The sequence below is a fragment of the Sander vitreus genome, chromosome 7, assembly GCF_031162955.1.
Source record: "Sander vitreus isolate 19-12246 chromosome 7, sanVit1, whole genome shotgun sequence".
Classification (NCBI taxonomy): domain Eukaryota; kingdom Metazoa; phylum Chordata; class Actinopteri; order Perciformes; family Percidae; genus Sander; species Sander vitreus.
The window spans coordinates 1,173,543-1,187,773 of NC_135861.1; the positions used below are offsets into that span (position 1 = coordinate 1,173,543).

General features: G+C 47.7%; 1 protein-coding gene and 1 long non-coding RNA gene across 4 annotated transcripts; one reads left to right on the top strand and one right to left on the bottom strand.

The window, feature by feature from the left end:
- Positions 1–1,899: 1,899 nt before the first annotated feature.
- Positions 1,900–13,529, bottom strand: LOC144520422 (uncharacterized). Its single transcript, XM_078254117.1, has 4 exons — positions 13,381–13,529; positions 9,652–9,804; positions 8,877–9,134; positions 1,900–7,435 (listed from the first exon to the last, which is right to left on the bottom strand). Exons 1-4 carry the CDS (start codon positions 13,505–13,507, stop codon positions 7,164–7,166), a joined length of 810 nt encoding a protein of 269 aa, XP_078110243.1. The 5' UTR covers positions 13,508–13,529; the 3' UTR covers positions 1,900–7,163.
- LOC144520423 (uncharacterized) lies at positions 9,079–12,362 on the top strand. Of its 3 annotated transcripts, none has more exons than XR_013502219.1 (3): positions 9,079–9,165; positions 9,596–9,861; positions 11,286–12,362. It is a non-coding gene; the product is annotated as an uncharacterized LOC144520423 (long non-coding RNA). The 3 variants fall into 3 exon arrangements; XR_013502217.1 differs by having other exon boundaries at positions 9,596–9,851; XR_013502218.1 differs by having other exon boundaries at positions 9,596–9,812.
- Positions 13,530–14,231: the final 702 nt, after the last annotated feature.

A 14,231-nucleotide genomic window follows, 5' to 3' on the forward strand; every position in this document is an offset into this window, starting at 1 on the left:
AAAACACAGAAAAGCAAAGTTGCACGGTCGACGGGGAAGACAACACGAGGGTTAAAATGTCCAGGGAGGTAGCGTTGTGGGTGGTGATGGCGCAGTGGATGTATGACATGTGCCTTTGGTGTGGGAGATCTGGGTTCAATTCCCACTGCGATACATCAACCAATGTGTCCCTGAGCAAGGCACTAACCCCTAGTTGCTCCTCTAAACTTCTCCCTTGTGCAACCTCTGATATATAGCAATTGTAAGTCGCTTTGGATAAAAGCATCAGCTAAATGACATGTAATGTAATGTCTGCAGGGAGGGTGTTCCAGAGGGATGGGGCTGCAACACTAAAGGCTCTGTCTCCAAAGGCACAGAGTCTGGTGCATAGGGGCTGATAGCCTACTGTGTGTGCCAGACTGCCAGTAGGCTCCATTCATTTAAAATGTAACATTTGCAGTTGGTGCTGTCAGTCTCCTGCTCCATTTCCTATCCACCAATCACAGCGTCTCTCGGATGAAAATGTCTCTTTAGTGACCCCCCCCCCCTCCATTCCCCCCACTATACGGTGGTGCATGTGCATTAGGTAATCAGAGAGAGACTAAAATGGACAGATTTGTTATTAAAAAAGCAAAACCTAATGACGCAAGTGCATCGACGACATCCACCACCAGTGCAGAGAGTTCCACCAGTGCCTTGTCAGCAGCATTGATTCTTAATTTCCCACGAAGCTGATCGCGATTACGTGTCAGTTCAACTTCTCATCTCCAATCCTATCTGTTGCTGAGTTCAAGCCACCTGGGAATAACAGGAACCGCCCCCCGTGATTACGTTGTTTTTCCGACTGCCAGCGTTCACATGGTCGGGATGCGTGTTCTTCTACTTCTGTTATGTTGGCGTTTGGCATAACAACTTGTTGCATGACTGCCACCGACGGTTGGCCGTAGCCGAGAGCATCAGGTGGGTGAAAACATGGAGGCCACAATAACAAAAGATTTGCTGCTGTTTTCTTATGCAAGCATACAAACAGCACATGGACAGCTGTTTGTTTGTGTTATCTGCAGGAAAACGGACGGGAAAGGACACGGATAAGGTGTTAGTTTATATATAGGCTTATTTATGAATCATTTGAAACATGTTATGTCCGTGTGTGTTTCTCAGCAGAGCCGTTTGTCCACATTAAACAGTTTATTGTCATTAAAATGTGTTCAGTGAACCAAAGTCGCCTCCATCAAACGCCAGATGTCAACAACACGTCACCAACTGGGAAACTCTGTTAGCAAAATCTAGCCCAGTTTCCCACCTCTGATTCCCACAGGAAGGGACGTGAACGATGACGTTTTCACTCGGAAAAATGTTTTTCCGATGTCTATGAACGCAGCATTAGTTTGTGAGAAGTAGCGCTGTCCTGAGTTGAAAGGAGGCCTGCTTTACGGCTTTCTTATTGAGTTAATAGTGTGTGTAATAGTGTGTTCATGTCGGCCGCTGTCCATTTCCTAAGGTTCTGAAGTGCGCCCGTGAGCACCCACGGAGGAAAACATAAATCGGCGCCTATGGTCTGGTGTGGGGAACGGGGAGCAGGCCAGCGTCTGAGGACGGCAGGTTTCGGGGTGGTGTGTATGGATGGAGCCACTGGAAATAGTCCCAGACAAAGTCACTATTTTCCTCCAGTTTGATAAAAGGATTAACGTTTTTTTTATTTATTATTTAAGTCTTCAACAGGAACCAATGGGCGTGTGTGTGTGTCTTTGATGTCGGACGGCCAGGGGTGTCAGAGGTCAGGTGGCGTTGTCATTTCAGTGATATCCTGTTTCCTGTTTGGACGTCCTGGCATGCCGCTTCAGCAAACACACACACTTCCTGTCCCGCCCGAGCCCGCCCCCCCTCCTGAGCTGTCCGTCACAGACACAGAAACATGAGTCTGAAAGTTCACTTTATTTCTGCTGCAGAGAAACACAAAATATCCCATCATCCTCTCTGTCACACGACACAGAACTGCATTTATTTCATAGACACCTCAAGTTTAGTTTCTAACGCTTTATAATAAAAGTACACATCTTTTACGTCATTAAAGCTTCACTAAAACATGAGTCAAGATGATTTAACACCTTTAATAAAGCAACAACTTACTCTCACTTTAAAAGGACAGTTTGGATGTTTTTGGGGGTGTTGTTGTTGTTGTTGTTGTTGTTGCAGGCTGTTCTCATGAACCAGTCGTACATATAGACCTCAACAGTCCCGCCCACAGCCGACTCCAGAAGGTAAAATCCCATTCATTTCTCCATAAGGATTTAAAACCATCTAAACCATCCCATAATGTCTAAACCATCCCATAATGTCTAAACCATCCCATAATGTCTAAATCATCCATAATGTCTAAACCATCCCATAATGTCTAAACCATCCCATAATATCTACGTGGTTGTAGAAGCTAGAAGTCCGTATGAAATCAACCTTGTTTTAAGAAAAACACGTTTCATCAGCAATCTTATGGAGAAAAACTACACTACCCACAATCCTAAGCGTAACAGCAACGTCTCTGATTGGTCCAACTCGCTGTTACCATAGAAACGTTTACCGTACCCGCGACACCGCGAACGGCTAGCGCGAGCTTCTACCGTTGAAGTCTCTGATAGTTTCTGGACACGGTCTCGGACCTTTGGCCTTTTTTGACGTTTTCTAAATGTTTTTTTTTTTACGCCGAATCAAACGTGTTACGCTCACTATTCATCTCGTAGCTGGTTGTCATGGTTACAGACTTAAAAATCTAGATATCAGCAATTTTCGATGATCAATTGAATGGGGAAAAACACATCAGGAGACAGAGCTGGGTGGTCACTGCTGAGCTCTAAAGCTACGAAAAAGTAGCACTGTACTTTGTATGTATTCCACGTATTTTCTGCTGTATGCATCACATCAACTGCTGCTGTTCAACAGTCCCTCCAGAAAAACGTGATCATGCGATCTCATAACTCTACGCATAATCAGCTAAAGTCTGCATATTTTATGCGGGGGGGGGGGGCACTTTCGCCGCAGAAATTGCCGTTTTCCGCGCAAAATACGCGGGGCTTGCATGATGTCATAATCCCCACATTTTCGTTGCAAAGAAGTCCCGTATATCTTAGCAGAAAGGTGAAAAATGTTGTGTTTACTTCACACAAGAGCAGCCGTTTCCCCTGTTGCCATGAGAACGTTATGAAGTGATGTAATTACGCGACGTGAACGTCATCTAAAAGCTGTTTCTGCAAGTTCCCGCCATTTCATCACATAAATATCCCTCATATTCCATCACATTGTTTAAGAAAACATGACGCATAATTAAGGATTTTAGCCCAAAACAATCACAAAAAAACTCCTCATGTTTCTGGAAGGACTGGTCTAAGAGCGCTGTGGACCGCATTGGGTGGATGTTGGAGAACACGTGTGTCCTGGGTGAAAGTCTTATGTTTTCCCCTGGCTTGAAAGCGCTGTTTTATGACTCAAACGTTACAGTTCTGTCGCTATATGAACTGATTCTAGGATGAGACCTTCAGGGTCGAATGTGACACGGTGCTCCACACACTGCTAAATCAGTGCTTTCATTAGCCGATAATCTCTGAGCTACTGAACAACAACGTCAGCTGTAACGTTTTCTGACATTATGATGGACCTAAACCTCCATCCATCCATCTTCGTCCGCTTATCCGGTATCGGGTCGCGGGGGGTAGCAGCTCCAGCAGGAACTAAACTTGACATTTTATAAGTCTCAGTAATAACGACCAATTTGACCCAACGGTCTAATATTCAGCAATTTGAGTTGCTTATACGTTTTAATGTGGGTTCTAATCTGCTCCATGAAATGACCAACGTTAAACTACACAACCGTCTCCTGCTCTCCCTCTGACCGATCAGATAGAGACTCAGCCAAAGGCACAGCCACCTCTGATTGGCCAACACTACGTTTCTGTTAACCTTTTCCTTGACGGGGTTACAGGTGCGTAGCATCGGAGACAGACACACGGGATATTACACCTGTTTCAAGCCCTTTGAACCTGTAATCGTTTGTCCTCTGTCACTAAAAGCAGCTGCACAGCGGGCCGATAATCGGCCGTTGGACAGTCTGGCGAGGTCGGTGACTCGAGTCTGTTCGGTGTGTCCGTGCCGTCGTCCGTCGGAGGAGCCGTCGGCTTCATTTTGGCCGACCAGACATGCTCAGTCAGAGACAGGGCAGTCGGGATTCACCCGGAAACAGGGAGCGGGATGAGCGTGACTAAAGTCTTTCAAAATCTGACGAACATCTTTCAAACTGACCTTTGTTGATCTGAAATGAAGATTCAGCAGCTGCACGGCCTGTTTCTCTCTTCAAATGTTTTCAGAAACACGTTTTCGGTTAACTATTTTAGTCTAATATGAGATTGCGGGAGCAGCCAGACCCACGTGACGCGTTCGTCCAATCAGCTGCAGGTTTTCATTTTTGGGCGACAACACAGATTAGCGCCGCCTGCTGTTATGGAGACGTATTACGTCTCGTCTCTTCGGTGTTCTGAGGAACTTTTTGGACCAACTCGGGGACACTGATCAGTCCGACCGCCTTTCCTGCCGACGGTCGGCCGTCTGGTTGGTGTGTAACGGCCGTCTGGTGGGTGTGTAACGGCCGTCTGGTCGGTGTGTAACGGCCGTCTGGTTGGTGTGTAACGGCCGTCTGGTTGGTGTGTAACGGCCGTCTGGTCGGTGTGTCAGGGCCTTAACAGACACGTTTGCAAACTAACTAATGTATTTAAAGATTGGAGCCCCCCCTAAAAAGGATCTAAAATCGCCCATGATATGAACGAATGGTTCATGAGAAAGGCCTAAAACATCTATATCAGTTTAAAGGAGCTTGCACACTGTTCCAACAAATACCCAAAAACTCTAACGGTAGGTTTCCATACAGCGATTGGATCATTGGATTTCATTGTAAGCCTAGCCAGGCAGCTAGCTAGGCTACTTGTGTATTTGTTTGATTACATGTTTTGTTGGCGAACATTGGCGCTCGTATCAACACAGATTCCACAAGCTACAATAACGATAGCTTGCTAGCAAACTACCTGCTAGCTACCTATGCTACGTAGCTTCAACCCTCTCTGCTAGCTGCCCAGCAGCCGCTGTTCTGTTGCGGTCTGGCCGAAATTTGCTTGGTGTTTCGCTGTGTGTTGTTGGCAATTGTCAGTTGGTCGTCTTTAGAAAGTTCATAAAACCAACTGCCAGTCCACACGGCCCAGACAGTAACAGACAAGACTGACTTTGGTCACCTAGTCCTACCTTTTCTTATTTGAGTTTTGGTTTAATATTTGCTTGGTCGGGACTATTGTCGTCCCTTTAGCGCTATAAGTAAACGCGCTTGGTCGGGACTATTGCCGTCCCTTTAGCGCTATAAGTAAACGTGCTTGGTCGGGACTATTGCCGTCCCTTTAGCGCTATAAGTAAACGCGCTTGGTCGGGACTATTGACGTCCCTTTAGAGCTATAAGTAAACGTGCTTGGTCGGGACTATTGACGTCCCTTTAGCGCTATAAGTAAACGCTCTTGGTCGGGACTATTGACGTCCCTTTAGAGCTATAAGTAAACACGCTTGGTCGGGACTATTGCCGTCCCTTTTAACAGTTACGTTAAGGAAAAGGTCGTGGGTGGGCGTACGGTTCTGTGACACGCGGGAGGAAAGAAAAAAAACGACTATAGCAAGCGTGACGTGAACCCTGCTCTCCTGGGTGAAAGTCCTGTGTTTGACCCATCCACCCCCCCAACCAACCTCCTTACAGCGACAGTCTCCCTTACATACTCCTCTCTAAATCCTCTAACTGCTGCTCTCCCCGGTGTGTTACACAAACACGCTGAAAGACGCCTTTTTCGTCACATCCGACCCTGACAGCCACTGTCCAAACGTCCTTATTTTACGAGTTCGGAGTGAGAACGGGTTGGCTGCCTCCACCGGTTAGTTTGTTACGTTGTGTTTGTGTGACTTTGGTCTTTTAACTCAAGTTGTCCTTGGGTCAAAACCCATTTTCAAAAAGTTTCTATATTTTTTTTATTTAACCTTTATTTATACTCGAAGGGCATTGAGGTTTCCCTCATTGTCAATGACGATGAGAAATTTGGGTTTCTTTCAACCTAATTTTAAAACAAAATAACATGGATGGTTCCATACAACGCTCCTCACAAGTTAAATAAATGATCAGGCCACTACTTTCATTGAATTTAGGTGTTTTATTTAATTTCATAGCATGTAAAGAAAAAATAACAACGTTGAAAAAAAGTTAAGTGACAAAAACATCGGAAAGTAACAAAAATGTCAGAATAATCTTCAAAAATGTCCGTAAAAGTGACAAAAATGTCAGAATAATCTTCAAAAAAGATTAAAAAACCGTCAAAAAAGCACAGAAAAATATTAATGGAAACTTCGAAAAAAATGTCGAAAAAGACGACCAAAATGTTGAACCATTTTGACCCAGAAAAACAAAAAGTTACAACATGGTCGACTGAGAAGACAACACAAGGGTTAAAAAAGTTAATTCAGAGCCACAGTTTTTTTTTTTAGGTGTCTAAAATGTTTAGAAAAAAAAACGCAGCTCTGTGACAGGAAGTCAACTCTTAAACAGGAAACACTGCTCCCAGTGTTGGCACCGAACGTGGGTCCAACAAAGAGACAGGTATCTGAACAACTACATGAATATTACAGAAAACAATCTCGTTGAACGCTGTGAAGAATGTTTAAAAGGTGCTGTAGGTAGGATTGTGAAGATCCAGGACTCATGAGCAGTGATTGACACGCAGTTAGACACCCCCCGGCCCTGATTGGTGCATCTGAACAGTTAGGACCCCCCCAGAATGCACCTGAACACACCTCCCTGTAAGACCAGCACGCCCAGAATGCACCTGAACACACCTCCCTGTAAGACCATCACACCCAGAATGCACCTGAACACACCTCCCTGTAAGACCAGCACACCCAGAATGCACCTGAACACACCTCCCTGTAAGACCATCACACCCAGAATGCACCTGAACACACCTCCCTGTAAGACCAGCACGCCCAGAATGCACCTGAACACACCTCCCTGTAAGACCAGCACGCCCATGGGCCGTTTTTCCAGGATGAAGCAGTATAGTCTCCAGCGAAAAAGTCAATACTCTTGACATCATCTTGTAGTCCGTCTCCGATTGGCCGCTCTACGAGGGGAAGCAGATGGAGCAGCACTCCAGACAGACCTCCAGGCAGTCGGACGAGCCGCAGCAGTCCTCCAGTATCCCACAATCCAACACGGCCTGACACGCTTCCTCCGTACAGGCCACCTCCCCCGCCGCCTCCACGCAGCAGCAACCAGCCGCAGACTCGCAACAGCAGGCCCCGCCCACTCCACACACCAGACACTCCCCCAGAGCCGAACACATGGACAGCATCTCGCAGAACAGGCAGGCCAGGAGACAGTGAACGCAACAGTCTGGAGACAGAGACAGTATCTAGTCAAGCGAAAAAAATCTGACTGATGCTGTAATGTGAGGTTATTGTATTTGACACTAATTTACGAAACATGAACACAGTGATATTATTTTACTTGCTCGATATATTGTTTTAAATGCATATACACAATTGTATGTTTGGTATTTTTATGTATTAGTTGTTTTTATGTGGACCCCAGGAAGAGTAGCTGCTACATCGTAAGCAGCTACTGGGGATCCCAATAAAGGAAGGAAAGAACGGATGTGAGGCAATTATCCTGGAATTGTACCGTCGTTGATCCATACACAATAAAAAGTAGAAAAATCTTATTTGCTAAATCACTTTAGGTGAGGGGTGAAGAGATTTTGGTACAGAGGCAGATTGATTATGTTAGCTAGCTATAGCTTTGCGCTTCCTTTCTAGTGGCGATATAAATGTGAGGTGCTCCCAGCAGTCAGTCAGCGTTACACAGAGACTATCAGACAGACGGGCGAGGACGGCTATCATTGTGTCCAGACCAACTGATGCTGGGAGGGGAGGGGTGGGGGTGTGTGTGTGTGTGTGTGTGTCAGAGATAAGCAGACCTCAGGACCTCCAAGTGTTCGGCAGATAAACAGAGAGATGGGAGTGTGTTCAGTTTTCTGCTTTCTGTCAGACTGAAATACTGTTTGTCTGTCCGTTTCTCTGTCCCCCTGCCTGTCTCTCTATCCGCCTGTCTGTGTCTGCCTGCCTGCCTCTCTATCCGCCTGTGTGTCTGCCTGCCTGCCTGCCTCTCTATCCGCCTGTGTGTCTGCCTGCCTGCCTGCCTCTCTATCCGCCTGTGTGTCTGCCTGCCTGCCTGCCTGCCTCTCTATCCGCCTGTCTGTGTCTGCCTGCCTCTCTATCCGCCTGTCTGTGTCTGCCTGCCTGCCTCTCTATCCACCTGTCTGTGTCTGCCTGCCTGCCTCTCTATCCGCCTGTCTGTGTCTGCCTGCCTGCCTCTCTATCCGCCTGTCTGTGTCTGCCTGCCTGCCTCTCTATCCGCCTGTCTGTGTCTGCCTGCCTGCCTCTCTATCCGCCTGTCTGTGTCTGCCTGCCTGCCTCTCTATCCGCCTGTCTGTGTCTGCCTGCCTGCCTCTCTATCCGCCAGTCTGTGTCCGCCCGTCCGTCCGTCTGTCCGTCTGTCCGTCCGTCTGTCTGTCTGTCTGTCCGCCTGCCTCTCTATCCGCCCGCCCGCCCGCCTCTCTATCCGCCCGCCCGCCCGCCTCTCTATCCGCCCGCCCGCCCGCCTCTCTATCCGCCCGCCTGCCTCTCTATCCGCCCGCCCACGACCCCCTTCATGTGAAAATGGCCGTGTGTGTGGAGGGCGGTGGGCATTTATAACTATGTCTGAACTTAGAAAACCTTTTGATTTTCCTTTCAGCAAACTCTGCATCATCAGAGATCAAACCTGATTGGCTCACCGTCTCCAGCGACCTCCTTAATGTGGTGGGCGTCCGTCTTAACCAAGGCGTGGCTTCTAGTGGAGGACAGACGCTTCTGATTGGTGCTGTGCCGACGCTGATGATGGCGATGATGATGATGATGATGAGGAGGAAGGCTGCAGTTGTGTCTGTTACAGGCGGACCCCCGAGACGGAGGAGGAGACGGAGGAGGAGAGGTGAAGGAGGAAGGTGGAGGAGTACAGACGGGAGGAGGCGACACCGATGAGCTGTCCACACCTGACACACAGAGGTGACATGTCAGATTCAGGTACAGAGAAGTGAATACCCACCCCTTCCTATGGACCATGATGGGACCTTATTTTGGAAAAAATATATCTGGTAGTGAACTACAGGATGGATACCCGACCCGAGCCCGTCGGGACCCGACGGTACCCGACGGGCCGGGCTGGGTTCGGACAGATATTTAGAAATGGGTTTCGGGTCGGGCTTGGTCACATAGGCGAGATAAGACATTTGTTGTGCTGCGACTCCAAGAGCTCAGTGTGTGTGTGGGGAAAGTGGGCAGAAACAGCTTATTAACGTGAGCTTGTTGCCCCGTGTGAGCTGATGACTTGAGATTGTAACGGTCTTACCTTTGTGTTGTCTTCATCATGTGTGTAATTCACAGCTCAAGTCAAACGGGATTAAAACATTTGTCTCGCACTGTTAACGTACATATTTTTGTTTTCCAAAATAAGGTACCGTGGCGGTCCACAGGAAGGGGCGGGACTTCCCCTCTCTAATCAACAGCTACCTTTCTGTTTTCGGAGTGCAGAGGCGGGCTGGAAGGGCAGGAGGCGAGAGAGGTCATTGGTGGAGGAGCTGTCCGTTACCGAGTCATCACTGCTGTCACCGTCCACCGACCTATCAGAGAGTGGGGGCGGAGCCTCCTCCACAGGAAGAGGGTCTGAAAACGTAAGAAAAAAAAACAAGATGTAGCCATCTTGGAGTCAGGTGAGCTCAGGTGAGGGTTGAGACTCTGGAAATAAACTGTTTACTGCAGCTTTAATGAGACGACAGTACTTCGGCTACAGTTACATCGCTACAGTTTGGTTTTTAAGCGGGGGGGTTTTGAGTCAAAAGTGATCTCCGTGCACACACGGGTTTTTAGCTCCAGTAGAAGAACTAATCTGTTTAAACTAACACGCCCAAACCAAAATATCTCAACATCCTGGTTTAGGTTCAAGGGGCTCGGAAACACCAGAGCAGGGGGATGAGGGGGGGGACGCCAGAGCAGGGGGGAATGAGAGGGGGGGAACACCAGAGCAGGGGGGATTGAGAGGGGGGAAATGCCAGAGCAGGGGGAATGAGAGGGGGGGGACGGGGGGACGCCAGAGCAGGGGGGGAAAACGCCAGAGCAGGGGGGGAATGAGAGGGGGGGGACGGGGGACGCCAGAGCAGAGGGAATGAGAGGGGGGGAAACGCCAGAGCAGGGGGGAATGAGGGGGGAAACGCAGAGCAGGGGGAGCAGGGGGGAATGAGAGAGGGGGGACGGGGGACGCCAGAGCAGGGGGGAATGAGAGGGGGGGACGGGGGACGCCAGAGCAGGGGGGAATGAGAGGGGGGAAATGCCAGAGCAGGGGGGAATGAGAGGGGGGGACGCCAGAGCAGGGGGAATGAGAGGGGGGGACGGGGGACGCCAGAGCAGGGGGGAATGAGAGAGGGGGGGGACGGGGGACGCCAGAGCAGAGGGGAATGAGAGGGGGGGAAACGCCAGAGCAGGGGGAATGAGGGGGGGAAACGCCAGAGCAGGGGGGAGCAGGGGGGAATGAGAGAGGGGGGGACGGGGGACGCCAGAGCAGGGGGGAATGAGAGAGGGGGGGACGGGGGACGCCAGAGCAGGGGGAATGAGAGGGGGGAAATGCCAGAGCAGGGGGAATGAGAGAGGGGGGGGACGCCAGAGCAGGGGGAATGAGAGAGGGGGGGGACGGGGGACGCCAGAGCAGGGGGAATGAGAGAGGGGGGGGCGGGGGACGCCAGAGCAAGGGGAATGAGAGAGAGGGGGGGGACGGGGGACGCCAGAGCAGGGGGAATGAGAGGGGGGGACCCCAGAGCAGGGGGAATGAGAGGGGGGGGGACGGGGGACCCCAGAGCAGGGGGAATGAGAGAGGGAAACGTAGCAGAAGACATTTGTTTTAAACCAATAATACGTAGCGATGTAAATGTAGCCTACGTTACTTTCCAGCCCTGCAGAAGAACATGAGGTCATTAAAAGTGCTCATGACTTTTCTGTTTGTTTTGAAGTGATAAAGATGAACTGCCGATTAAAAAAAATAGACAATAATGCACCCAGTTATTATAAACAATGTTTTTCAACACGCTGCTTTGTGCCTTTAACCCAACCTGACAATGATTCTTAATGTTATCCTGTTTGAATGACGACGACAGGCTGGGAGGAAGTCTTCAGGGTAAACAGCCAGCGTGTGTCCCACAGAGGCGTCCTGGAACAGGAAGTGGTGTCACAGCATCCTCCTCTGGTTCAGACAGGATGTGGATGCAGATGTGTCACGTGACATGGCGTCAGTCACCCCAACATGGCAACGCAGATCAACATATTCTCATGGACGGGTTCATATGATATCCTATGAATAATATAATAAAACTATAATAAAAGTGCAGCACGCAAGCCATTTTTTTGGCAGCAGCGATGCAAAATGAATGTGAAATGCAGCAAAAATGTGCCAAAAAAATGCCAAAAAAGCATCTCACTAACTAAAAGACTTTTCTCAGATGTATTGGTTGTAGTTGGACTTCTTTAGACTTCGTTCACTTGTTGTCCTCTCAGGTCAAAATAGAAAATGAACACTTCTTTTGACACTTTTTTTAACGTTTTATGTCAGTTGTCCATTTTTTTGTCCCTTTTTTGTCACGATCTGTCAAGTGTGTGACGAGGCTTGGACCCAAATGCAGTTTAGAAGTAATTTATTAAAACAAAAACAGTCTTACACAAAATGTCCGCCGGAAGGTAGCCAGGCAGGAAACCAACGAAAACACGGAAGCCGACATACAGAAACAGCACGCGAAAAAATACAACGATCCGACAAGAGACAAGGACAGAACAGGAACTAAATACACCAGGTAACGAGGACTAACACTGGACAGGTGACACAACAGGTGAAACAAATCAGGGTCGGGCAGAACAATCAAAAAGGCGGGAAACAACAATCAAAAAGGCGGGAAACAACAATCAAAAAGGCGGGAAACAAACAAAGACAGGAAGAAAGCTAGACAAGACAGACTACAAAATAAAAACAGGAAACAGAACATAACAGAAAAACAAGACTACCACAATAAGACAGAACAATACCAAAACCCTGACAGTTTTTTTGACTGTTGACGCTTTTGTCCACTACGACCAGTACTGTATACACACCTCTCAACTTATTACCACTACTGTTACACTTATTTTTAGAAGTCATGGTCAATAAACCTCTAATTAAAGACGGAAATTATACGTAAGAAAGCTTTTTTGCACACCTCTTTTGTCGAGCAGGTGCGCAGGATATGATCATAAGCTGACCATTACGCCAGCAATCATTTATTTAAAAAAAATACAACATTTCTTCATCAGGGTCTTCATCAGGTTAAAGAATTTTAAGTCAAAAAAGCAGAAATTATGTTTGCATGTTTGTTTTGACTCATGTTAGAGCAGTGGTTCCCAACCTTTTTTCCTTTGCCCCCCCCCCCCCCCCCACTCATGTCTAAGAAAAGCTGATATAGCTGAAATATGTAGTTTTCATACAGACGTTTGTAGGCCTATACGTTATATATTCTAGTGTATTATCATATTTCTTTAACATGTGCAAATATTTCTTTTTTACCTCAACCTCAAACCAGATAAAGACTTGCGCCCCCCCCCCCCTTTGATCTTTGCCGCCCCCCCTGAGGGGCCCCCGGACCACAGGTTGGGAACCACTGTGTTAGAGGAATGTATGTTGATGGATAATCACAGACTGGTGGATGTCAGAGTTGAGTCAGAATACTGTTTACCAACCGTTTACATTTTTTTCAAATGCTATAAATTGAAGAAAACACTCAAAATGTAATGATAATATAGTGATCAGTAATTGTACTTGCCAAGAGCGTTGTAGGGAACCATCCGTGTTATTTTGGGGTAATTTGGTTAAAAAGAAACCCATATTTCTGATATAGACATTTGGACACGAAGACAACAGGAGGGTTATTTATTTATTATCTGCTCTAGCTTTTCCAAAGATTTAGACACAGATATGATGGTAATAATGGGCATGTTGCTTAATTTGTTTATTAAAAAACATCACATTTTCTTAAGGAAAAGACCCCTAAACCCCTCTGCCAAATATGTGTATGGTGGGTGTCCATATAGGCGTTGTTTCCCAGTACTGCACGCCAGTGGGCTCGCCACCAGTTTCTCTTCACCGACCACTGACGAGCCAACGTGGCATCGTGACTTTGCGTAAACATACACGCCACTTTTCGTGCCGTTTCTGTGTTTCTGTCTCACCTGGGTTGTGATGCGGGAGCGTCCCATTGGCTGTCGGCTGGCTCGAGATGCATTCTGATCGGACCGGGTTCTTATTGGCTCCGCTCTCGGTGATGTCAGAGCTGTTGCAGTGTGATGTCTTATCCATCCTGCCAATGTACAGAGATCATCACGACAATGAAACACCATTGGCCGCCTCGTCCTTTTAAATGGCAGCAAATATCACACGCACACACACACGCACGGCCACACACACACACACACACGCACGCACACACACACACGCACCAACACACAAACGCACACACGGCACGCACGGCATGCACGAACACACACACACATACGCACGCACGCACGCACACACACACACACACACACACACGCACACACACACACACCCACGCACGCACACACACACACACACACACGCACACACACACGCATGCACACACACACGCACCCACGCACGCACACACACACACACACACACGCACACACACACGCACACACACACACACACACACCCACGCACGCACACACAATTCAACAGGGGGATGGATTCCAATGTAATAAAGATGTTTGTTATTATTATTATTATTATTATTAGTGGCCTATAATTACAGTTTTTTACTGCTAATTTCAGAACCTTGATGTCATTTCTCAAAACTCTAGACAGAAAAGTCCAAACGATCATCACTTGTAACAGACTATCCAATGTTCAAAACATTGCATTGCTCAATTATTGGTTCAAAAAACTAATGTATTATGAAATACCACTGAAACGTTACTTCAGATCAGCCACAAGATGCCCGTAGTTTCACTGTAGTACAAAATAGGTGCTACACGTTTCATTATGGTACTACATGTAAATA

Bases quoted from the DNA above. Each gene is read 5' to 3' on its own strand.
- LOC144520422 (XM_078254117.1), bottom strand. From the start codon at position 13,507: ATGGATAAGACATCACACTGCAACAGCTCTGACATCACCGAGAGCGGA. The intron at 9,805-13,380 runs GTGAGACAGAAA...TTACGTTTTCAG, and splicing joins GCTCCCGCATCACAACCCAG to ACCCTCTTCCTGTGGAGGAG. The intron at 7,436-8,876 runs GTGAGCCAATCA...CTCTGTCTCCAG, and splicing joins TAAGGAGGTCGCTGGAGACG to ACTGTTGCGTTCACTGTCTC.